Source organism: Temnothorax americanus, unplaced genomic scaffold, assembly GCF_048541705.1.
Source record: "Temnothorax americanus isolate GAGA-0224 unplaced genomic scaffold, ASM4854170v1 Scaffold25, whole genome shotgun sequence".
NCBI lineage: Eukaryota > Metazoa > Arthropoda > Insecta > Hymenoptera > Formicidae > Temnothorax > Temnothorax americanus.
Genome location: NW_027509391.1, coordinates 1658905 through 1686793, shown reverse-complemented (window position 1 = coordinate 1686793; position 27889 = coordinate 1658905). Strand labels below are relative to the sequence as shown.

Genomic DNA, 27889 nt, shown 5'->3' with positions numbered 1-27889 from the left:
CTTGACGGTTACAGTACAATTAAACGGATAGACATTTCCATAGAGCTTCCGCAATATGAACTATTAGCGAGCCAAAGGGATGACATCGTGAACTTCGCGGTTGCGTCGGACGTATATGTCCCGTCAACATCGCCAAAAAATCGAATAAACTCCTGTTCAAGCTCAACAAATTTCAGTTTCGCAGGTCGAGAATTTCGTACTTATACGTGACCGGGATGCACTCTATCGTGGCTTCCTCAAATCTCCCGACAACCGCCCCCGGGGCGCGCAAGTGGTTCCGATCGTGTCGCCTGCATTAATCTCAGTATCGGAAACGTTCCGTGGGGCATCGCATTATGTAAACGCGGAAGAAAAAAGCAAAAGAAGTACAAGAACTGATACTTCGCGCGCGCAAAATGCTAATATCAGCATAAATTATGCAGTTCATTAAATAATCGCGGCTATAAAGTAACGTCGAAAGAGGCTTTAACCCGCCTGCCTCTTTTATCTGCGTTATTGAACTTATTCAATTTATAATATGAATATTTAGTATTTGCGAAGCTCGTACGTGCCTCTAAAAATATTCCTTCTCACGTCGCGGAGTGCGTACTATATCTGTGTAACAATATTTCCAGAGAATGCACACGCAGAGAAACTACGTACGCTTGCGATATTTTAACGATTCTTGTCTGGTTGCGCTGGCAGCGTCATTTAAATGAAAGAAAAATCTATGCGGGAAACGCGAAACTTTTTAAAGAAACAAAGATACTACGGGTTACGTAGCGGGATCTTGTTTTCAGAGAGACTCCGGTGGGAGACCAGAGAGCGACGCACCCCTACCAGAATAGTATTTACTCCGGGTAAACAAACTGGCTCGTGTTTAATCATCCTCGCTTTTGCACGATAGCAACTGCTGCAGACAATACGCGTTGACGTCTGCACTTTGATTGTGATATTTGTTCAGGTTGTCGGGACAGAGGGAAGGCGGCTTCAAAGAGCAACGCAAAACTCCTTCAAACCGTCCATCTTCGGTCGATGATAATCGAAAGCTGGAGAGATGTCGGAGGCACTAGACCACGAGATAGGCAAATAAAGACAAGAAATACTTAGCAACATTAATTCGCGGCGCGAAGAGACGAGCGGTTATTGAGATAAAATGACTTCGTTAGTGGATGTCTTCGTAATATTGCGGACTTCGAAGGGTATAGAGCATAACTTAAACGAATAACTTGGGTCGCGAATAAAACGAAGATCTTTGCGAAACTTCTGTTCGGAAGAGGGAAACTTTCGAGCTATCGAAAAAAAAAGAGAGAGAGAGGGGGGGAAGAAGGAAAAAAACAAAGAAAGCGAAGAACGTGAGGTACGAATCGATGAAGCCTTTAGGGATACCGCGAAGAGAGTAAGGTGAAGAAAAAGGTGACCAAAGACTCGGAAGCCAGAGACGAGAAAAAGAAGCCGGTGAAGTTCGGTAGGCTCGGAAGAAACGGATTATGCAAATCTTCGACGACACGGTGCTAAAACCGAGAAGAGATGGCGGTGCTGATAAAAAGTTTGTCCTTTGGTGAAAGTAAGTACTAGTCGGGGATATCAGTAATTGGATTTAGCGGTCTCTTATAAATTCTAACAAATCTCTCCCACACAGATCTCTTGAGGCGTTTTTAGACCGCGCTTGCAGATTACAGCGTTATAACAAGGCAGAGTAAAAATCATTCTTATCACCGTTATTTCCAAAACTGTGCTCATAAATAATCAGTAGCGCTTGTTTACGCGGAAATACATTTTTATTCGTTTTGCAAACATGAAAAATTTTGAACGCAATTCAATATCGTCGCTTGATAATAATAATTGACGTAAGACAATATTGGATCGCTTTGTGGTAACATGAAAGCAAGGAGGGAAGGGATAGCATAAAGCTTTCGAACAAATAAATAATACGTGTAAGAGATATAAGTCATCCATTATTAATCTCGCGTGTTGAACTTTACCCGTTATCTCGTAAATTCTCATACATCGAAGTCGCTACCACAGGCGTTCCTTTCTTTGCCCCGCAATTCTCTACTTTCGCCCATCTTCTCGTCTGCTTCTCCTCATCTTCTTCGCCAACGCTAGTTACAAGATGCGCGTCCGCAACTTTCATAACTTTGTCGGCGACCAAGAGTATCGTACTCTTGCGGGGACATAATTTATTTCTCTCTGCTTCTTGTTAAGATAAGAAGGGGGATCGATTAACTTTGTCAAAGCGGTCATAAGCAAGTCATCAAAAAAAGGGACATAACAAAAACGTAGACTAAGAGCGTACATTAATTGCTATTTTGAAAGTTTATTTCGTTATGATGAAGAATTAAAGTTTTTCAATTTTCTCCAAAGTTTTTCTTTCTCGATAAAAATTTTATATTAATAATTTTTAAATTATAAAAATACATAATAAGAAAATTTAATTATAAATTATAGAATTTAGTTATACTATTATTAATTATTTAGAGAATTATTAATTAATGATCAATTACTAGAAGAACGGAGCACATTAAAAATAACACTGCGTTTTAGTTTATTTAAAGATTTTAAAGAATTTAAAAAAATACAGCTTTATATAGAGAAAAAATTTTCAAATCACAATTGTTTTAAAAGGTATTGCGTAAAGACTGATCAAATATAAAAAAAAATCAGCAGGAGGATGTGTGAAGGATAACCGAAAGAATCAGAAGACTGAAATGCATGGCGCTGAAGGTTCGTGTATAGCTTCCGTAAAAGATCCTCGGGACAGAATACGTAATCGTAGCCTCTTATAAGTAGTGCAGCCTTGTTACCGGGGGATTTTTCCCCCTTGGAAATCCGTGGAGCGAGACTTTCGTGACACCAACGACGTGAGAAGGATCTAAAGGGTCTAAACGGAGCGCGTGATTCCGATATTCTCGCAGCTTTGCAAACGGAATCGATTTCTCATTTAGAAAGAACTATCTTTATGAATCAATGCGCCGCAATAAATAATTTTTCATCGACATTTTCTGTTTAAATAAAAGACATATTCTATCGCCAAATAAAAATATTTTACTTTAAAGATTATAAAAGTTTATGATGTACAATAAAGAAAAATTTCTCTTACCTTGTAATAGCTTATATTGGAAATAATATACTTTTAACTTAAAAATATAGTTATATCATGCTAGAATAAAATAAAAAATAGCGCGATTCGAACCGCTACATTTTTATACACTTTACAATGTCAAAACCGTTTAGCCTTAGAATCGTGAGGTTAAGGAATCCAGGTCCTTTCAAGGACCTCGGGGCAGACGACCTACGTGACGCCAACGACGTGAGAGACATTTAAAGAACGCGTATCCTTCCATTCACTGACTGCCTCGGTAAACGGATTTGAAATTCTGTTGCAGGACTTTCGATAGGAAAAATATTATGATCGCGCGACGAAACTTGATGTCGTTTTAAATGTCGTTGAGCAATTTAAACCTTTTCTGTCTGCATGGTTATCGCGTATCATGTTTCCACGGCGTTTTCTCTAATATCGCTTTATGCTATAAATTTGTTAGCGATTTTTCTTAAGGAAAAAATACGGGTTGCATGCCGGGCAAGACCAAGCGAGGTTTGATTTCGCCACGCTAAATTTATTCGTCTCGCTCATCCGGATGAGCGGCGAGACGTGTATATCCCTCTATAAAATTGTGCGCCGCCAGACCGCGACCTCGTTTGCACTTAACTACCAACTAGGATGTCGCATGATATTGCCATTTCCGCAGAAAGATAAATAATACAGATGCACTCGGGAGACGTTATTTCGACGGTATATAGTCAGGTTGCAAAGAGATTTTCTCTTCAAGAGAGGCTACACATTCTTACCACTGAAATATGAAAACTTGTCGGAGAGAAAAACAGAAGAAATATATCATTAACATCGTCAACGGTCTTAAAAGGATCATCTCGTAATTGCGCGTCCGCTTTGCGATATAAGGATACCGGCCGGAGGCAGCAATAAAAATTTTCATAGATTTAATAAGCGTATGAAGCACGATGAAAACGCGTTATATATTCGAGCACGCATGAAGTAAATTTTGCCACTCGGAAAGATCGGGCGATCTTGACTTAAAGTTACAACAACGTCAATTATAAAGTCTACCCTCGTCACTCGCGGGAATTAAAGTTGTGACGCTTATTAAGAGGCCGCTTGTTAACGGCGTATAAATAATGAATATTTACTCATCAGCGCGACCTTCCGCGTTAAGAATATTCAAGCAGAATAAAAGCTGCTGCATTTTAAGCAGCAAAGAAGTAAAAGGAGTGTGTCCTTTGGAGACATAAATCACAATTTATCACATATTATACATTTCCAAAAAATATCCTTAGATATATTTAAACTGAAAGTGATTTCAATTAATTTCCGATTCCTTCATGAATAAAACAGGCAATCTAATTTTTGCAAAAAATTTTATAAAAATTAAATTTAATATAATTACAAAACGCCATAGTACGTGGATTGATAATTCGAAAATTGCGTAGCCAGAATATTAACAAAAAAATTTAAATAAGAGGAAGAACCAGCGCAGCGAGCCAAATGAATATTGTACATGTTTGCGGAAAAAAATATGTTGCAATGGAAGTTTTAGGAACGAAATATTTGCTGCCGTGAAAATCAGCTGAAGCGTTTATTACGGATGTTCCTCCGCGTCCAGTTTTACGCCAGAATTTTTACGCGCGGAAGTGGTGTTTCGCTCCGAGCAACGGGACGCACGAAAACAGTATGCATGCGCGATTAGCATTACTGAACTGCCTTCACTGCCGTTGCTTCATATTCAACTTGCCGGGGTCGCAGCCAATCAGCACGTGCTCTCGGTGTGTGAATGAAAATTTCAGCGCGTCGGCAAGCGTTTCAACACTTGTCTTGTGTATAATCCACAGTGGGCGCAAATGATATTCAGTTTTCACAACCCTCCGGGGATCAAAAAGCTAAACTAAGTTGTGCATCTAATTTTCTCCGCGAATCTGTGTCCCGAATTAAATCTAAATTAAACGAGTCGACGAAATGGCAATCGAAATGAAATTTACCGCGATTTCAGGAGCGCCAGGTAAAGTCAAGGGCGAGAAAAACAAGCGTGTGCCGGGAGTTTGCCAGTATTTAATTCTAGCCGCGATAAATCAACATGCTATGCGTCCGCAGTATGCAGATAATTACAATTTACATTTTGGCAGAACTTTGACACAAATACGTATATTTATTTTGGATAAATAAAGACCACTGAATTCACGCATAAGCGATCACATATCCAACTACACTTGAAAGATTCGACCCCGTCGACACGCAATTATTACCTGCTGCATAAACGAACAAAGTGATTATATTTGCCTCGATATTGTGCACCTCTATATAGGCGTAACAATATGCTGTAACGCAGCGCAGCTAATCATCAAAAAAGCATTAACTTGTTTATTCAGCGAGACTCGATAATCGACATGTCAAATCGTCCACAGAGAACTAGATAATTATTATACAGAATCGCACGATTGGTTGTGCATAATAGTTGCAGCTTTTAATTACGCATGGCAGTTAAGGATTAGTTATGACACGCGAGCCGACAACTGTGTACTCTTGTTTTACGGAATCGAGAGTAATTAAGAACGAGAAGAAAAATGAAGATTGCCCAGATGCGGTGGGAGCAGGGGAGAGAGAGTAAGGGGTAAAATACCTAACCCGGTATAATCGAGTTGCCGGGCAGGAAGACGAAAGCGAACGGGCGAATATAGGAAATCCTACCGGTTGGATAAAATACCGGACCGGCAATCGGCGCGCGCGAACGCGTTTGCGACGTCTCGCAGAACACCCGCCCGGTCGGCGTTCCCGGCACTCGGCCGGGAAAATGTAATTACCGATTTAATTAATTGGACTTACGGACGACGTAGAACAAAGAGGCTCGCACTAACCCTCCCCCTTCCCCCTCGCGCGATTCGCTCGGTAGCCACGCCAAGTTACCCCGGAGTGGACACTGTTTGGCGATGATAACAATGGAAGTGTATCAATTATGAGCGCCAGCATTGTTGCCCGAGCGTATATACGCTCGCTCTCTCGCCGCTTTCGCAAGTAATTCTATTGTATCATCGGAACCGACAGAGAAGATCCGTTCGCTGCAGCCGTTTATATAACTCTCCCCCTCCGCCAACCGCGCGATAACGATTAATCGCGGCAACGCACTGCCAACTCTTGCACGGTCTCTCAATTCAAACGCAACTTTAGAGCACGCTTTTGTACATTTACCACGGTGCTTCTACGGTAAATAATTATTTAAAGTTTCTCTCTTTCTCTCTTGTACCGTTTTCGTCTAAACTCGAAATTGCATCGGCATCGTGTAAGAAAGTTGCGAGCAAGCATTTCACTTCGTAAATTTATGAATTATAGATAGGGTTGACGCTGTCAGTTTTGCATTTTGGAGCATGCTCGGTGAATATATTGAAAGAGACCAACACCTGCGTTAAAAGGAGAATATATGCTCCAAAAACCAAGAATATTGAACAATTTTTATGATACAAGTAACTTACCATAAGAAACTATGTTTATATTAGCATATATTTTTTCGTTTTAGCAACACATGAAAACGCGTACGTAAAAGTCTTTGCGCAACGTTCCAGTTTTATTATCGTTCCATCCACTGTGGCCGCCGCGCGGTTCGCGATCTCAATAATAAATATCATCAATAAATATCACTTAAAAATCTATATACCCAGGTATCTCGTAAAAAAAAATTCTTTTTGGTGGCGGCAAAAAAGTTCCATCGTTTTCTGTATTTTTTCCATCAGGACTATCAGGAGAAAAATACCGGCTCATTTTTCACGCCTGGCACGCACGAAACCAAGTACCGACAGCGAGCGGGGTGGCTCTTGGATAATATTGACATACGAAGGGTTGGATGAGTAAAGAGAGACAGAGAGAGAGAGAGAGAGAGAGAGAGAGAGAGAGAGAGAGAGAGAGGAGAGAGAGAAAGGGAAGAGGATGAGAGACAGAATGGCAGACAGAGAGGAAAGGGGATGGGGGCGAACGAGCTGCGCGAACGTGTCTCATGCATGTATTTCACACGGGGGTGTTTACATCGGGCATCGTTGCTTCATCGTCCCTCCCATGGCTGTGAATTAATGTTGATGTACTCGAAACGCGGAGGACGCGAGCGTATACGTTTCATTAATAAAAACTATCACGCCGAAGATTAATTATTATGGAAATTCACTTTTAATCAGTTTTACGACCGCGCGAATGCGTCGCCGCCTGTGTAATTTTTCTCTTACCTAATACGCACCGTAAATGGCGAATCCGCTGATTCGCAAGGGGATCGATGACTTGGCTTCGACTGCATCTGATCAAATCGGCTCGACGTTGGAGTCGTCATATTATTTCAACGACACAGAAGTGTCATCATAAGTGTCACGAGTAGTGCTAATTTTATTTGATAATTAACATAAATCAGAATATTATTGCAAATAGCAGATAATTAAATGCAATTTCGATCGAATAATCGGGCATTATTAACGGTCAATCCCCGACAATGGGTGTTCCGTGTTCGCATAAATTCCACATTAATTTAATGGCTCCGAAGCATTATCGCGCGCATCCTAGACCGTCGCTGCTCGAGGGTGATCCTTCGAGTGGTAACGGAGTAATACCGGTAATTACAGTTTAAACATGCAATCGGCTTATAAGGACGTCGATCAAACAGAACCGCGTTTGATCATCGTCGATTGTACTCCTCCTTTCTTCCCTACCCCCCGTCTTTATCCAACCTGTTATTAAATTGTTAGGAGCGACACTCGTACTCCGATATCCATCGACCGAGGATATCTCCGAATTCTCTGAGGACTCGATAACGAAAAAGTTAGACAATGGGGAAAGCAAAGGCGTTTCCTTGTCCGTAACAGTGGCATAGAGCGATAGCCCTTTGCCACTGTCTGAAGAGAGGAATCTTCCTCCTCAGGTTTTCGGATAATATTGACACTAGGCAGAGGCTCCGTCGTAGACGGACGAACGACGTATAATTCACGATCAGGGTTGGCTGTTTACGCGCGAGCTGGTGCTAACGACGTTCTCACCCCGGGTTTTAACAACTCTACGAATAATTCAGCGCTTTAATTACGACGTATGCCCCGAGGGTAGCTCAATATTGCAAGCGGCGCGGCGTGCCTGTCGGTAATGCTTCTTCGTCGGTTAGGCGCGCGTAAACACGTGTACACGTACACACGTGCATATACATAGATAGATTCGTATTTGGCGAGAGTCCCGTGTCAAGAACATTCGTTCCAACTTTTCCCATCCTTTAACGCCGCCTTCTCTACTCCGCTCGCTTTATCAAAGCCAACCGACTCGAATTGACTCAAGGATCGCGAAAAATATCGTTTCCCTGATCGAAAGTGCACTGTTTCCACCCCGACGATATGTTCCGGAAAACACAACAAAGCCCGGCATTTTCTTCGCGAAACAAGACAAGTATCTCAAAATGTTCACAAGCTCGATATTAAACAACTTAACAATGTTTCCTCATAATTTCAATATCTCGGTCCGACTGTTTCCTTCTGCGAAGAAACATTGCAAGGGCGACAGGCAATGATTATCCTTATATTTACCGCGTAAATAGCCTTGATGCACGGCCAAAAGTCATAACTTCTCTACTGTATAAAGGGAAATTTCGACGGCACGTCATAATTCTCGAGTCTCTCGAGCCGGAAGTGTTCCTAAATTCGGCATTTGGCCGTCTACCTAATGTACCTCGGCGCAGTCATTATTTACAGACGGTGCCTCCATAAGCACGAGAGCTCCGAACCTTGCACATCCTGCGAATCGTTATTCAAAGTCGACGAGATTTCCGGTCTGCGTGTAATACCATGCAAATGATAATATTTTCTGCTGAACAAGTCTGCGATAGCAATCTATGAAGTTATTCTAAATCTTTTCCATTTCTTTTCTATAATATTTTTCGAAAAAATATTATTATCCTTATTTTCTCTTAATACAACTAAAATATTTTTCTTCTTATTATTGCTCCTCACAAAACGTAATCCTTTAAACATAATGAACATCCGGCAGGAAATTTGAACGCGACGCGAAGATAGGAAAGAAGATTATTCTTGTTATCGATATTCTTGACGCTAGATATACAAAATCGATATAGTTCCATTCTGTAAATCTAAACTGGTCGCCCGCCACTCTTTTTGCCGACCGTCCAATTATTCTCGGTGGGGTGGATAAAATGCACAATCGCCGGCGTTGTTCATTCAGAACGATCTCGCTATAGCGTTATATCGCATCTTAACGATGAACACGATGGAAGGAATGTTCAAAGAGAATACAGATCGATTTCAGATACTTTGGCAGCAGCCAAAGAAAATTCTAAGAAAACTCCGGAAAGAATAAGATAACTAAATGAAAAAAACGTGCCGGAAATCAGGAATAGAGATCAAATACATTATCGTTACCTCGATATTCTACGACTCTACGTGATAATGAAAAAAAATATAATCTCTGCGCTCTGCGATCTTTCAGTTTTCTTTCAATTATTAGATCTGTCAATTTTTAAATAAAGTGAAGATATCTTTCTAATATAATTTTATTAGGTAATTATTCCATATAAAATGTCATTCTGAAAGCTTGTTTATGAAGCTTTCTTATTAAGTGAATACCTTCTATGGTAATCAGATATTGTCATGTTACATGATTACACTAAAATAAAGTGATTATTCAACAAAAGAATGACTCAAATGTTCATAATTTTCTAAATTAAAAATGGGTATTACCCAAATTGAATTCTATACAATGTAAAAATAAAAACTAAAATAAACATATCATGAGAGAAGTATGATATTATCTGATAATAGTTAGTCCTTCTTCATCCCTAAATAGCTTATTCCGAAATACATATACCTTGTACGATTTTTTCATTTTTTTTATTGCGCCTGAAATTTAATTGGGAGCTGTCTACATATTTTCCGCCATTCAATTATTCTCGATCGATCGAACACGTCTACATCGTAGCTCGCCAAAAACGACCTCGCCGCGGCGTGCCGCGTCACTCTCCCGCGGCATAAAGTCCTCCAGGAAGTCCTGATTTGAATCTACACGGCCTGTAAAGTTCATTAGATTTAAATATTTATGAGGTGGGCGCGCGCGGGCCGCACAGGGGGCACACGGGCCCCGGGTCAATTTGGTGGCGTAGAGAGAAAACGACTTCGATTCTTTATTCCCGCGGGGAACGCGATGCGGCGGCGGTGCGCGGTGGCTGCATCTTTCTCGAGCGAAAAGTTTTCCAACCACGGATTGCGAGAGGGGGAGACGACCACCCCCGAAGACAAATGGCGAATTTAATTGGCCGGACCGTTCCACGAATTGGAAGTCTTGCCAAGCGTCGCGCAAAACAACCGGCGTCGGCCGGATTGATTGCATAATGCGTGCGGCCGATTTTACTTTCAGATCACGTATTGTTTATTCCCCGTTCCGCGCGTCCCGCAACGCCCGATATTCGTTTTCCTTTCTCGTTATGCGGCTTAGCAATGATAAGCGAGCTCCTCGCTTATCAATAATACAGTGATCGAATTTCCGTAGTCGGCGTCGATCGATACTTCACTTCGTTCGTCGCGATGCAGCGGAACAACTTTAATCGAAATACCGTCATAATTTTTCCAGCTTGGTGAATTATTGGCGATGCCAGTTGACGGAGCGGGAATTACGAGAAAAAGACGATACGAAAAATCCCGGAAGCGGAATTCGCCTCAAAGCCTCAAAGCGACGATCCTCCAATGATACAAATCGTGTTTACGACCAATCTGAAAATGAGACTGTAAACGGTGGGTGGATATAAAATTGCAACAAAAGGGACCGGATCGGCCGTATGGATACTTATGAGCCGGCTGGATATAAATTTGTCTCTACTCAGGGTTAAAACACGGCTTCCTATACGTGCACCGGATTCCACGAAACCCGTGGATTCCCACGCCCGTGCCGGAAGCTCCCGCACGGATTCCCGCGAGATTCGATCGCCAGCGGGAGCGCGGTTTGATGGACGGGGCGATAAAACTTTGGCAGCGGCGTAAATCAACCGAGATCGGGCAGCTCGGAGAGCCTAATGCGGACCTTTACTGGGTTAGGACGACGTAGTGGTCAAACCCCATGACGGCGAGATCTTCGCTTGCCCCCCTCCCCCTGCCCCTCCTCCTTCCTCCCCTACTTGGCCGAGATCTCTTCGCGTGAAAACTCAGACCCGGAACCATAGATCTCTTAAGCCCGTGTCACACTACGTATCGCGGACGCGGATCGGATTGAGATTGCGAATCGCGAATCGTAATCCAGCCAATTATAGACGAGCAGCTCATCTGTGATTGGCTGACATCCAATCCGCGATCCGTAATCCCAATCCGATCCGTGTCCGCGATACATAGTGTGACACGGGCTTTAGGCTTCTCGCCCGGGGAACTCGCGTTCCAATTTCACGGGGTCGTCGGTCGCCAGCCAAATAAAAGCTTTCGGAAGTTCCTTTGCTTATTTGCCGCTTTTAACGCAAGCGGAGAAATCGATCGAGAGATGAAACTTACCGGCATGGAACTTCGGGAAAATATAATGAGGTGTTGCGTTACCACCAGGGCATATCTTAAGACGATACACCATTATAAAGTATCATTATCGGCGCTTGTAATCATTAGTCGTAGCAAACTTATCATAAATCACTCTTCTAAAGTTTTCATCCCTCAGCTTTTTTTATATTCTCGTATTAATGATAGCGCGAGGCATATTTTATAAATCATTCACAAATTGTCATGTAATCAATAATATGTTAATGATCTATTCATGTTCCAAGTCAAGACGTCAACGGATAAATCATTAGAAATCGACGATACCGACTCGCAATTATCAGAGATATTAAAACTTTAAAAATTATTAATACGTACGCATATGATACCCAATAAATTTTGAGTCGCTAGACACAGAGCTCAAACTGTGTCTTTTTTCTTCATTTAGATTTCTGAACTGAATAGCGATTACAAATATAATACATATTTAACGAATATTTAATTCTCAATAAACTGTACTTTTCGAATTCTTTAACAGAAACATGAAAATAACTACGGATTTAAGTGACTACCTTTCCGTTCGCTTCTCATAAAGTTCGCTCAAGCGGGAAGAAATCATCATCGAAACAAGGTTGAAATAAGGCGATAACTTTGACGATCACCACTCGACACACTTTCGCATAAATATCGATGCAGAAACTAGATAGTTGTTGAATTGTTCGGTACTTTTTGTCTCTAGTCAATATATACAATGTTAGATAACTATAGATAATTGCGAAAAACAAGAAAAGAGTTAGAAAACGAAAACGGAAATCGATCTCGCTGTCAAACTGTTAATATAACAACAAAATGTAAAATATATTTTATAAAATCGTACAAAGATCTATGAATTTAATTAGAATGTTTATCAAAGTACCTGCTCGCCCGAAAAATTAATACAATCTGCGAAAATTATTTTCAATGTATAGATTCACTTAATTATAATACACTTTTCCTCTAACTATTTGATTAAACTTTAATAATTTAGCAAAGATTATAAAGTCTGCCGAACATTCTTTAAAGATTCCTTAAACTAGCAAGCAAAGTGATCGCAGATTTTTAATCACTCAGGTAACAAATGATCGTCCGCGCTGTTCCATGGTTAGATAGGGAAAAAAGAAGGAAAAGAGGAAACCAAGCGAATCGAGAATAGACACGAAGAATGCGCGTCATGGTGGGAAACACCATCGGTAAAATTGGCGGTAGCTCCCGCGTAACGAAAAGACGCGCCAACAGCGGCGTGTGGGAAGGGAGAGGTACGGATCCCGGATAAGAAGAGAAAAAAAATAACGACCACGTGCCTTTATACGGACGTGTACCGACTGTCAGACTGTCGCCCCTTGCCAATAAACCCGCCAGGATTTCGAGGCAGCGGAATGAAATCCAGCATTCCGACGGAAACGCTCCACGACCGTCTTTTCCGGGACCGCATAGACGGCGGCGCGCGGCGGCACAACGACTGAAATAATCGCGTCCGCCAGGACGAGGGGAGGGATGGAATTTCCATCCTAGAGAACGGCTAATGGTTTTAAGGCGGCCGGCAATCAGCACGGTTTGCACACGATGGCGGCTAAACAGCGGTTTCTGCAGCAGCACCTCCTCCGTCTCCTCTTATGCGCCTTTTAAACGCATGGCGTTTCCGCCGCGTGTTCGCAATGGAATTAGTCGCATGCCGATAAAATTTTACGAAGCACTTAAAAAAAAAAGAGTAGACAAAAGCTCGTAAGTACTCTGAGAGCGCGAGAGATGAAAGTTAAAATTGAACGCAATCGCGGACGAGTGGAAAATGAGACGCCCGCGTGCAAATACGAGCGAGAAAAAAGAGAATCGCCGTATGCATCGCACGGCCGCGTGATGTTTGTTGGGCCAGGGCGAATTTATGGCGCCGACCGGTAAGTCGGGATTTAGGAAGAAAAATGCTGCCGAGACGCGTATGATTGCGCGGGCTCGCGTTTAATCACGCGCGCGCACAACGGAGCGTGCGGACGAATTTTTCTTCCCAAAGCGGATTATAGTCGCAGACACGAGCCCGTGGCAATTATCGCACCGACCGGCGATGTAGTGGCTTATTATTGTGTAATGCGTAAACTTCGTGGCCCGTAAATTACTCGAGAAAAGAGTCGTAACTCTTGCGCGGCGACCGAAAGTCTTGACAAATCTGTAAGAATTTCTGCCAACTGCGATAAAAATGCGATATAACTTGGCGCGTAATTCTCCGCGCCGTTAAAAAGGATATTAGCAAAGTTTTGTTCAAATTTCAAAATAAAAATTGAAGAATGGGTAGTAATAATAGCCCGCTTTATGCGTAGGCGCATTTTCCTGTTAACCGACGTATTCAGAACGTATTCATTTATCAAACTTTGAATCATTCTTCGTGGGGAAACGCCTGACAAGGCGATGGGATCAAATTCGTTCATAAATTCGTAAGTACTTATGATTTGTCGGGCGTTCTTCCCTGTTTAACGCGCGACTCGCTTCGAACTAGCAGCGCTTCAGAAGCGAGGACGAACAAATTGTTCGAAGCTCAAGGCGAAGCGCTACTTCTTTGGAATGCACATTCCGCGTTTCGAAATACGGCAAGGGCTTTCATAATTTAAGCCGATTCTTAATTCGTAAGAGGTCGTTGAGACAACAAACTAGTAAACTTCGAACTTCTGCCTTATTCCGCGAGCTGGCATCGAAAAAAGACGAACAAGATGGTTGGAGTAACGAAAGAAGAGAAATAGAGTCCTCGTTATCGCTTATGATAAATGCGCTCTTCTGATAAAACTGCTACTTTAATGTTACATTAAATAAGCAATGATAAATGTAATCATAAAAAAGAGTAGATAGAAGTGTCTGTCACGATAACACTAATGCACTATTTTTTGCTGACATATTAGTTATACGATCATCTATATACAAACGTCCATCATCTCCTCTTCCTCGTATCGTCCCCTTTTTTCGTACATCCTACATCCAATAACATTTTATTATTATTTTTCCAAGAGAGAGAAACAAGTATAATCATTTACCCACACCATATGTCTCTATTCGCAAAATGTCGTCTGATTCTCGAAACCCTAAGATCTACCATCTCTCGGGACAAAGGAGAGAACTGCACCGCAATCGAAAGTGCAAAAACTCATAGTTTTCTCAAATGCATTCGCGAGTGTTTGTCGTTACTTTCGCTTGCAAGAAACGACCTAGACTCTAAGAGGCACGCAATTATCCTAGCTTCCCTCTAATATATACCCGGTAGCGGCTGGAAGAAGATGCAATGACACAAAATTTCTTTGTGGATATGTCAATAATAATTGTTATCATTAAAGAGAACAGCGCATTCTCTCGAAGGCGGAAACCCTCTTCTTTCCTCTTGCTTGCAGCGTCGTCGCTCCTGAGAACGACAGGGCATGACAATGGAAGACGAAACGAAGGTGACGAATGTCGGAGAAACGACGCGCTTCCGTGCCAGTTGTTTTACGAGGGTATATCCGGCGTCTATTTACCGAACTTTTTATCTCCACTTCTGTCCCACTCGTTCTCTCACCCTCTTCTACCGTCCTTCCGTCCCTCGCCCCGACGGCTGTTCATCCCGGACTTCTTTAGCGGTTTTACTCGTGCCCCTTTTACTGCTGTTCCTGCCACGAATGAAGAATAAATGATGTTGTACGGGATGACGTCCCGACGCCGTCGTCGACGCCGTCGTTTTTCACGAGATATCCCCGCGCCGGAGCGTCCTTCGTTTCCGATTAACTCGTCGTTATTTTTGACGTCCCCCCCTTCCGTATCCTATTTATTATGCTTGCTATGTACATCATATAGTACTATCGCGTGTCATTATTTCCGGTTATAATCGCAAATGTTAAACATTAAATATATGTATACTTCTCGCGTGTGTAAAAGTTGACCTATGTATAATGTATACATGTGTATAGGGCTAAACGTTTTCAAGCAACTTGATTTATGCTTGTTTACGCTTCGTATCGATTATGCTCACCACACTCAGCTGATCTGTGTATGTTAACGATAATAAATGGACGAATACTAAACATTAAAAATAGCACTTTAATTAATATTGGCAATACATGACGACGCTTATAATAGCGCTTTCGTCGACAACGTGTTATAGCGAACTAACACTTATCTAAAACTCGAGTGACCTAAATTAAAAATTCATTGTTAGAATTCAAGTTTTAAATAAAGCCGTGATACACTAGGATGTAATTAATGTAATTATATCGCATAATATATACAGTTATAATATATTAAAGAAATTATTATTATATCTTCTCTTGCAATGCATGCAATCTTTATATTATCTATAAATGTAAAATAGAAAATTAAATTTAATTGTTGCAAAATGAACGATTTTTCTTAGTCTCTTTTTCTCCGTAAGAACCGTGAAATGCTAGGTGATCATAAATCCTTGTACGACCATTTCGTCAACACAAATGCAACCGGCTTTGTACTCTCGGCACTCGTTAGCGAACTTCTTGCTGATTATTCAGAAATCCTCGCCACGTGCTAGCTTTCTTTCCCGTCTTTCCTCCTGACCCTCGAAAGCGTTAACAAGTAGGCGGCTTTGTGGCGGACAATGCGTTGCACGATGGCGCATTCTTAACGACAGTCGCTGCAATTCGTGACCATTCGCGGCCACGACAAAAACGCGGTCGCTGATCTTCACTGGCAGCACGAAAAACCAGCGATTTTATTTTTTATTGCTTTCTCGAAAAAAATAAAACATTCGCGAATGTACATTGCATCATTCATTTTTATAAAACAGCGTGTTATTTATACACAGTAATTCAAAAAAAGGTTGAAAGATTTTCAGGCATCAGGTATTTGCAAAAATAGACAAAAGGAAATGTCTGTTTAATCAAGATAAGATAAAATGTATTTTTGTTTCAAACTGGGTTTTCATATTTCTGTGTGTCTTCCACAATAGATATTATAAATATCTTTCGTCTCAAAATAAAATTGGAGATTTTCGTAGGATTACGTAAATAAAGATCTCGAGATAAATCAATCTTTGACCTTATTTTTTGTTTTACGTCTGTCAGAATTATCTACTCATTTTTATGAACGCTACGTAATTATAAATTCTTTTGATTTCCTTTCAGAGCAATTCATACATTTGCCAGTACGTACAATTACCGAATTGTTTGCCTTCTATCGCATTCCGTAAATAACGTGGATAGCATAACATGTCAAAAACCCAATTCCGTTAAACGCGCAAAACAAGCTTCATGCACCGCTAATTTTTGCAACAGCTATGCACATACTTTTTTATATTGCTGCTGCAACGCGATTCTGCCTTAAAAAATTCAGGGCATCAGCGAGATATGACAGAAAACGGGCGCAAAAAAGAAATACGAGTAGAGAAAATTCAAAGGCTGCGAAATGAAAAATTGCCGGCGATGCATATCGCATGAGTTGCGACGCTGTCATTATTATCATTACGCCTACTGTCGCGATTATTGTATGTTCACTGAATAATGAAACTTTCTCCTATTTTTCATGAATTTTATTCCGTTTGAAACGCACAATAGATATACCAAACTAATCATGCGTTTGAAATAAATAAATGGTCGGGAAAAATGAAGCGTCCGCGAAGTATTGAAAATTAATCTTACAGATACGATTATACGTCGACGTTGTAATGATAGAAGGAACAGAAAGAAGAAATAAACTAATGGCACTGATAGGGCGCATAAATGGCCGTTCTATTATCACAACAAGACGCTAATGCTTAAATCGATAACGCCGGAAAAGATGCAAGTCAAAAAATTTCCCTTATCGCATTTATGAAACATTCTCGCGTCGATGTGTAACTCGCTCTGTAATTATTCTCTCGCTACTCGCTACCATACAATTGTAAAGGATGATACATCGGAACGACCCGAATTGCACAAAGATACCGTAACGAACATCTCGATCGATTCGAAGATCTCGTTTGTTTCCTAAATTTCGACGCGGCGCCATATCGTCGAGAAAATCGTGCGGAAATAATTACCAGACCGGTGGTAATGCTACAGCTTCGAAAACGGAGAGGAGGCAGTAGACGAGGAAAGCTTGCGGCTTGACTAATAATGCCTCCTCTACCTCGGCTTCGCTCCGAGCCCCTTCTCGTTCCACCCTTTGGTACAGTCACTATCTGGCTATGCATTAAACAAATATTACGTTTCCCTAATCGGGAAACTGGGTGTACTAAAAGCCCGCAGAAGTTTCTACCAAATCGAAATCGTGTACAATCTAGATTTACGAGTATCGTAAGAGGGTATTGGGAACCGTATATAGATATAACAGATTTTAGATTACTTTTCATTGAACTCGAGACGGAGCGAGTACTACAAAAGTTTACAGACTGTTACATCTGAGAATTGTACCACAAATGAAAATTTTCTCAAATGTAAACGTAAGAGTCTAGAGAAGGTAAAAGAATCTCGCAATAAGCTTAATCCAAGAATATAGACGATATTAAATAGTATTATATCGATGTAAATATTACGTATAGCAAGAAGTAAATTAATTCCATGAATTTCTTAATTAAATTCTAACTTCAATTAAGGTCGACAGATTAATTGACATTACGGAAGAGAAGAATAAAGGAAAAACGTTTTAAAAAGTTTGGCATATTCAATATAATGTATATAAAATTCACGTACGACAGCATTCCAGAGTTTAAAACACAGAATGCAGCACGCAGAGAGATAATGGCGGAAGAAAATTGAGTGTGGAATGACGAAACGGAGACCATCAAAGAATTATGAACATACTACGACGAGTTAGCACGGAGCTCGACAGGGAATAAGTGTTTTACGAGAGAACTATAGAGTTGTGTGCATCGCAATTGGCCGCACGAGTATAACGTTGCCACGTCGGGTGTTTATCTTTACTGCCGTTTCACGAGAACGTTTCACGTGATATCCGCGATAAGGAAACACTCGCCGTATGTTGACAATAATCTCTAGACTATTAGAGAATTCTAATGCACTCGATTCAACTCTCGGTCGCAGTTGCGTGAATGGAAGGAGAGTACTTTCGAAATCTCGAAACCGTTCTCGAAGCTCGTCGCTCGTTTGTGCGTATTATTTGATCGCTATACGAGATAATTGGCACAAATAAATAAATTCGACCGTAATAAACCGCGCGCGAAATATGTGATATCGAGTTATCACATATTAACTCCGATAAATACCTACTGTAATCGAATATTAAATATGTGTTATACTACTGCAATAAATATTATATCAATAAACACTTCTTCGTGTGATATCATTTTGTTCGAGGGATCAAAAATAACGAATTAATATATTTAAAATATATTTCGCCGCTGGCACGTGCTTTTAATTAATTTTACTCCGTAATAACTTGAGATGAAGTTTGCTTAATCCATCACGTCGTAAGTACGTTATCGGATGCATTAATATTAATGGTCGTCCCCGAGCGTTCGTGTCAATGAGAGTGACGTAGGAAGACACTACAGAATTCGCCTTATTGAGTAAACGTTACTAATTTAGCTCAGTCGTACGCATCGCTTGTTTCATTTCTAGTTGATCGCGTTACGTTTAATATGCGTATTGAACACTCTATGCAGCGCGAGTGCTGTCATTGCCCTCAAGGGACGCGAGCGGATATGAAAGTGACGTGAAAGCGGAAAATTCGATTAGTATTACAGAAACGAGTAAAATTACGACAATCGCTGGCGGCAATAATAGATCCTTAAAACGCCGCTGATCGCGTTTCGCGTCCGTCCGTTTATTTCCGGTAATTAAGAGCTACTACTTCCTCTTAAACCGGGATAATTGGCGCAACTGTAATGTGCTCTGTTATTTCGCGGATAAATTTTTGTGCATGCGATATAAATATCGCCAAAAATTTAAATGCATAAAAATCATATTTATTCATACACGCATCCTCATTCGGACATATATCCACTGTACGCTTTATTACCGTTGCACAAAAACAGTGCATAAAAATTCATAGAAATTATGTGGATACTTTTGCATACAGAAAAAATAACGGTATTCCGGTATGAAATTAATTCGGACGAAATATATCATGTTGATGCATGATCTATTTTTCTAGAAATTTGCTGCAATGTGTCAATCGATATTCCTACATCGTCGGTATTACCGAATGGAAGGTGATCGGCACTTCCTCGAGCTCTTCTAGCGCGGCGGAAATAGGTTCGATTAGGAACAATCATTAGGCATCAGTGAATTTCAACGATTGCAATAGCGATCGAAACCGGTCGCGGTCTGGCGGGCATTATGACGACAATTAAAACATTAGGCTCCGTCGTAAACGACATTGGTGCTTAGCACGGAAGAAAGTATCGTGAGTTAGGTGCTCTCTATAAAAGTACGTAGTCACTCAGTTTTGGCATCCAGTTGTTCGCTGGCTGCACCCGCCGAGATAACGCCGACATGGTTACGTGGGTAAGTTTCTCGCAGTTCCCTCGGAACGTTTCTCTTTAGTCGGTGAAGTAGCTGCGGGGCCAAGTGAATGAAGTGCGCAAAGTTTGTAATCGTTTCTAAAGTACTGCGTACATAATACACAGCGTCGAATACAGACTCATCGACGAGTAATTCACCTTTAAAGATAAAGATCTGCCTCCCTCGCACGCTCGCCCCTTTCATCACTTTGATTAATACGCGCATTACTCAGCTTTTAATATCACGATGGATAGTGGCCGACTACGTGATACAAAGCTTAAAATTTATCGTTGACATCCGTTTGGATTTCAGTCCGAATGTATCCGGCGCGAGTTTGCGGACAGTTGGGACGTACAAATGTCACAGATAAAAGTCATTAGGACGTCCGTCATCGATTGCGAGCAATGAAACATTTGCGGTTAATTGACGTGTGCCTGAAAAATTTCGCGTTTCAGAAGCTCGAACGCGTCCCTCTGTATCGTGTTAATTCGGCTAAAAACGTGGCCGGAAATTTGTAATAAAGAAAGACGGGGTAGACCGCCCCCCACGTGCAAAACACGTCTCGCCGTTTTCTGATCCTCGTCGCGGACGGCGTCGCCCGCGTTCAGTCGACGTCGGGCGTCGTCGTCGTCGTCGTCAGCATCCGGAATCTTTTATATAAATTGCTTTGTCGCTGATTAAATCCCGAGTTATTAAGCGCCGGAACATTTGCATTTCAAGAAGAATATATCAACGCTTCGCACGGACGCCACCGCCAGCTTGCTGCTACTACGGAACGAGGAAATTAGCGGCGGCGGAGGCGACGGTGTCGCGACGCCATGGAATGAGATATTGCGGAAGAAAGGGAAACCGAGATTCCGAAGTTCCCTCGACAGGACTCTTTCTATTCCAATTGGATATAGCGTTTAATTATTTCTCCATCGAAAGCATTGAGTAATCGTTCTGAAAGCTTCTTCATATCTTTCAGCGTCGGTCTCGTTTGCAATTGACATACATTTGGCGATATTATCCGTTCTAAAGTTTACATTAGACTTGAGAGAATAGGATTCACTGGGTATTTCTGAATTTATAATTGCATTTGAGTCGGTTGAATCTATAATTGCGTTTGTTGGTCGCAGATTTATACCTATATTTTAATAATCTCTTATTTTTGAAATTTTGCATCACGTATTTAATTTTATAGTATAAAATCTAGAAATAGAATTCGCTGTAAATAAAATTCATCCCGTGTTAAAGTAACATAGTACAATTTCCGAGCGCAAAACAGATTAAGAAAATATACATTCGCACGGTAACCTAATTTTCATTTCTACAGATCAGTCATAATAGCTAAGAACAAAACGGTTTATATAAGTAAGAAACCCCGGTTTGGAAAACCGCTCAATTAAATAAATCCGGAGAAGATAAAGCGCGAAATCGCATCATAGATTCAATCTATTTTCGTCAATTTCGACCGACTATAAGTTCAATCCCGCGGGTGAATCGCAAAAGCGGATTTCTGAGAATGTAATTTGATATCGTCTCTTCGGCTGATTCCCAATTCCTACGCGCGTCAATCCTACTGGAAATTCGAATAAATCACCGGCGCGATTATATTCGAGCGTGATTAATTGATTTCTTGCGGCAAACATACCGTCAGCTGACCACGCTGATTTTTTTAACGGCTCGAGATGTGATTTCGGTTCTCGTTAGTCGAGCGATCTCTCTCCCTTTCTTCCTGCGGGGAATCCGCGGCAAGAAGACCAAAGCGCGATAAAACGACTCCCCGACGATTTACTGGATATTATCTCCGGCTATTCCGCTCGAGCGTGCACGCGTACGCGTGTGTGCGACAAAACTGACTCTGTCTGATACGACACGCTTTATATCTATTGGAAGTTAAACGCCCATTATTCGGGTCGTTTCTTTAGAAGAACTGTCTCTCTATTTAGAATGCAATTAGGTAATGGGCAATAGGCTTACAATCTGAATCTTCATAATTCAGGTATAAGTGCAAATTATAATAGAATTATAAAAGTAAATAATTATATCCAAAATGTCATATACTCTCACGTACTATAATTATTACAAATAATAAAAATTCAGCGCTAATGACAAGTTGCTACTAGATTAGCAATCCAAAAGACGTCGCCGTTCCACGAACAGGTTCCATTTACCGAGATCGTCTGTCATCCTAGGCGTGGTTTCCGGTCGTCGTTCTGTTGCTGGCAGCAGCGACCGGCCAGGAACCTAAAACACGAGATGAGATTCGACCGCAGGTGTCGCCGGCCAAGCAAGAACTGGTCGGCTCCATCAAGCTGCCGAGACAATTGCAGCCGCCGCGGCCGTTCGTGCTCGAGAAGCTACCAGGAATTATTGCGCCAGCCAAAAGAAATCAGAAGAAACGACAGCTAGCCGATCTCGGGCTAACCTTCCCGCAGCCATTGTTACCGTTAAATGGCCAAACTCCGCTCCCGCTTCTCAAAACGACTTTTGGCGCGGGTCTCGGTGCCAGCATCGTTCCACGAATCACTCCGCAACCCAAGCAGATCATAACGCGGATAACCGAGACATCGCCACCAATTGGTCACGTCACCTTCGTGACTCCACCGGTCATTGAATCGCAACGCAGAATTCACGATTTCGACAGGGCGTTTCACCATAAATCCCATTCCTTCCACCATGGACATCATCACGGACATCATCACGGTCATCATCATGACCACCATTCACATCATGACCATCATGCCAAGCACGGCCATCATCATGGACATAAGCATCACCATGGTCACGAGCATAAGCACCACCATGATCATCATGAGGAACATAAACATCACGAAGATCATAAACACCATCATGATGAGCATCATCACCATGGGCACCATCATGATCATGGACAAAAGCACCATGAAGAACATAAGCATCATCATGGTCACGAACACAAACATGAACATCACCACAAACACGGCCACAAGCATGGTCACGAGCATAAACATCATGAAGAGCATAAGCACCATCATGGGCATCAACACCATTCAAAGCATGAACACCATGAGGAACATAAGCACCATTCTGAGCATCACCATCATCACAAGCATCATCATCATAATGAGCATCATCATCACCATGATCATCATCACGTTAACGAGCATCATCATCATCATAGTCATAAGGAAACTGAGAAACATCATCACCACCATGGACACGAGCATAAAGAGCACCACAAACATGGGCATAAAGAGGAACATAAGCATCATCACGGACACGAGCACAAGCACGACCATCACGAAGAGCATCATCACGGCCACCATGAAGACCATCACCACAAACACGGACATGACCATAAACATGGCCATCATGAAAATCATAAGCATCATCATCACGAAGACCATCATCACAAGCATCATCACGATCAAAAGCATGACCATCATGAAGAGCATCATCATTACGAAGATCATCACCACAAACACGGCCATGAACATAAACACGGTCACAAAGAGGACCATCACCATGGCCATCACGAAGATCATCATCATGGTCACCATGAAGACCATAAGCATCATCATCATGAGTCCCATAAGCATGGTCACCACCATAAAGAAGATCATAAGCACGGCCACGACCATAACCATCATCATGATCATCATGGGCATCATCATCACCATGAGGATCATGATCATCACGAGGGACACGACCATAAACATCATCACAAGCATCACGAAGGTCATAAGCATCACGAAGACCACCACCATAAGCATGGACATGACCATCGTCATAAAGACCACGAGGACCATCATCACCATATGTTTGAAAGCCACGGTCACGGGCATTTCAAAAGCTTCGGCCACCACTTCGAACCCCCGCCCCTTCATGAAGAATACATACTCTCGGAAGAAAGCGCAGCGATTTCAGTGACACCGCCCATAAAAGACGTTCTAAAGATCACGAAATCACCGGATGTGAGGAGACTCACAAAGACTGTGTGAATTTAATGTATAAATTATAACGCGAATACACATAGAAGCACAAAACGTGTAAAATAAGTTACTCATAAACAGTATACGTCAACAAAAATTAAGAAAAAAATATCTAGTGGAGCAATTCATGAAAGCATATTGAAATAAATTACATAATGTTTGACTTCCTTTTAGATCACTTTTTAACGAGTTTTTATTCATTTTCCATGTATTCATTAATTTAAAAATAACTATAAAAGTTTATTAATTAAAACAAATTTAACTTGAGAGAGAGAGAGAGAGAGAGAGAGAGAGATAAAGAAATACTTAAAAATAGGTCATATTTAATCATATTAACGATACATTAAATTTATAACTTTATAAGTGCTCCACGTTGGCTTTTTTAATTTATTATACGACGAAATACGGTACTCATTTATTTTCAAGCTAAACGTACGTCGCATTAATTTTGTGTTAGCATTTTACCTAAATTCGATATTTTAAGAAATGTAATTTGTACTGCTTTTAAACTAAATATTGCACATAATCGACGAAAGTCACGTTTTACATTAAAACTCTGTATTCTTTAACCCTGTCGTAGAAAACCATCCAACTGAATACTATTCTACGTTACTCGCTTTGTATTTTCTCGGCGATGGCGTCGTTCGAGAAAACGATTACGGCTCGATCGTGGCGCAGGCTCGCAGGTATCCCATTAAGCGTTGTTTCTCGTTAGTCAGACATTACTCGAGCGTTGTTGACACCTTTGAAATATAAAGTTTTCACCACTTTACGATCCTTTCATTTTTCCACCGCCCTGGCCTCTTGGTATAAAGCCGAGGTAAACGACGGCTCGTTTTTCCACGGAAGAGAGACAATATTTAAGGTTTATGGCAAAGAACGTATTTTTATGCTGCTGCAAGAAATTTTATCCGTGAGGATATAAACAAATAATGGGAAAAAGGATAGATTAAAGTACGGACATGTTAATTGCGCCGAGATGACGGTATCAGCGCGTTAATATTGAGAAAGTTCGACCGTACCTCAGCAGAAAACTTCACGCAAATATATAAATCTAATTTAAAACACGATCCAAAAGTTAACTTCCAATGTAATTCCTTAGGTACCGAGGGTCGTGGTCGTAATTCTTCGGCTTAAGAATAATTTACAGACGGTACTAATTTCTCCCGGCAAGCTGCAATTCATGAAAGCAATTTCTTAGAAGCGAGGGTTAGGACGTGTGTGTACATTGGGAAAGATCCTTCGATACACCGGAAGCGATGCATCTATCTCGCGTGCTGGATAATGGATCGATTATTCAGGGAGAATCGATTGGGCTTTAGGCATGAGCATGCGTAATCCGTTAATGCCCTCGAGGATCTTCCACGACGTTGTAAGGCGTTCCAAGACGTCATTCGGCGACAACTTGTCAACGTTGGACGTTATAAACTCGACTTTCAATTTACTATATTGATCGGAACTTTTCGAGGGTTTGCAGTAAAATCGCGGAACGATACAGATCGAACAATGGTAACTCTGGATAAGCGTCATTTCCGGCAAATCCGAAAGAAAAAAAATACTTTAGAAATGTTCGGGGAACATCTCTCCGTCGGAGAATCTTTCCGCGCGATAAGAAAATCGAGGCAGACGAGAGATCTATGGGCGGGGATGAAAGACAGAAAGGAGATGGGACGATAAATCCCGTTTGTGGATTGAATTGACGCCTCTATATCGTTCACGGCGCGTTTCGCTATAAAGGTGTTGCCATGCTTTAAGATTAAAAGGACAGATATGTCCGTCTCCGATAGCGCGATAAATTCCAGAAAAAAAGATCTGATTAATTCGAGAAATATTTAATCAAGTCTCGGTTGGTATAACACGGACATAAAAAATTAATAAGAAAATATTTTTATAAATTATCGTTAGCAAAAAAATGTTTTCTGTAACAAGAACATATGAAAGAATGAGCGATATTGCGGACATACATCACTTTTGAAAAAAGCAACAAAGTGAAAGTCGTCCCGCAGATCGGTCCATCAGTAAATCGTTTTTTAGCGTGATAAGTGAATCAAAAAGCAAAAAGGTTCAAGGAGGCTAAGAGAAGTAGAAAGGACAAGACCGACACGGTAAGAGAACAAAAGGAAATAAATTGTATTTGCAAATCGAATTATCAGTCCCATCTTCCTCCGTCGCTCTGCGTACCTTCAAATCGAAATGTTACACCTTTGATTCTAGCTTCATGACTGCAAATCAAAAGTTATACAATTCGACATTTTTTTTTTACTTTGGAACAGATCCTTCGCGAAAGTTTTGAATTAAAATTTTACATTTTAAACAGCGCAGTAAATTGCTTAGGAATTACTTTGAAGTTTCAAGCGAGCGGTCAATGAAACATTTCGGAATGCTCGTCCATCAGGAAATTGTCTCTTTGTTGAACGTGGGAATCACCAGGGAAAGACAAAGAGAGGTGCGAGAGACAAAATGAGGATACGCGAGACGAGTGAGCGGGCGAAGATAAATCCTGTTTGCGGATTGAATGGCTTGCCTCGACGTCCCCATCGTGTTCAACTTTGACCTAGAGCAACTTCCGTCTTTCCACAACCGCAAACTTGTTACCGTAATGTGTCTGTAAATCGGTCTCACTGGTAGTTCTCGGTAGTTAATTAATTAATACAATTAAGCGGCGATGGTACCCGATATAAAGTTGTTTTCGAATAGCGCGCAAAATATGTCGCCAGAACGGGGGTAACAATAGGTATTCCAAGAAAGTGTCGCTGCAAAAGGCGATAAGGACAACGCCGGAGTAATTGCGAGTTGTCCCTCCATTAGCGAATTATCCCGTCGTCGCGCAAGGAAAACAACGAAGGAACTGAATGCAACAATGCGATAGGAAAGCGAAAGACTACGTGTTTTCGCGAGTCGGAACGTTGGTCACATCGTTGCCGATGCAATTGTTCCGCAGTCGCGCTGGCTGCGAGATAAGGAAATTAACGACAATGACCATCCAATCAAGGAAAAGTGCAAACGCGTCTGTATAAAGTATGCTCCTAGATAATAGACGAGTAAGTGCTATTGTTTATTCTCGGCGCGATAATCGAAACTAAAAGCTTTCTTCAAAAATTGCGCAGAGCGCACCGATCAACCTGTTTAAGGGTGATATCCGTAAGTTGATTATTGTAAACGTTAATTTTCTAATGCTAAGCAAACTAACTCCACTCCCCTCCTTCTCCCTCGATAAACCTGTTAATATAATGCAACTACGGTTTAGCGATACAACGCGTAAGTAAGTAATAAAATTATACGAAACTCCGGCGTGGTTAGTTTGCAGTACCGAGATCGTGCTCGATTTACACCTGCACGCAAACTGAAAATTACTTCCACTACGCAAGCTGTGCAGATCGCAAAGTTCCACCGAGATTTCCGACTTTCTATTATTTCGTTCGTCTTTCTTATCACAGTGCATAAAAAGATATCACAGTACATAATCGTTTAATAAATTTCTTTAATTTAATTTGCTGCTGTTACCTTAAATTATCGAGATTTGTAATTTATTTGATTCGACTGTTAATCAGCGGAACTCTTTCTATAAACTATAGGGAACTCTTAATCTCTTCAAAATGAAGTATAAAAAACAGAATAATAAATTTCTTTCGCCAGTATATAGAATAACAATTAAAGTAATTTAAATCGACCTGACTGGCAATATATATAACGTCTCAGATCAGAACTACGAAACTTTAATGTTGGGGCGCTGTCTTCACACGTCCCAGATTCATACCTTATGGGAATACAATATTAAAATATAAGAGCAGGTTACTTTGATGAGCTGAAAATGATCATAAAATTTCGATTGTCATTATTCTGAAACATCAAACGTCCTTCACCCGGGGATGAAGAGATATCACGGGGAAAGACAATGGCAACTGCCTGACGTTAATTTAAAGTGCGCTACGAATGCGCAAAGTGAGGATA

At 41.2% G+C, this 27889-nt stretch overlaps 1 protein-coding gene and 1 long non-coding RNA gene across 2 annotated transcripts in view; one reads left to right on the top strand and one right to left on the bottom strand.

Moving 5' to 3' along the window:
* LOC143898959 (uncharacterized) overlaps positions 1–27889 on the bottom strand; it is a 190597-nt gene that overhangs the window by 122098 nt on the left and 40610 nt on the right. The gene's annotated exons all lie outside the window — the stretch shown is intronic.
* Positions 19950–23972, top strand: LOC143899064 (uncharacterized). The gene is made up of 2 exons (XM_077409023.1): positions 19950–19985; positions 22160–23972. The coding sequence occupies exons 1-2, from the start codon at positions 19974–19976 to the stop codon at positions 23945–23947; spliced, it is 1800 nt and encodes a 599-aa protein (XP_077265149.1). The 5' UTR covers positions 19950–19973; the 3' UTR covers positions 23948–23972.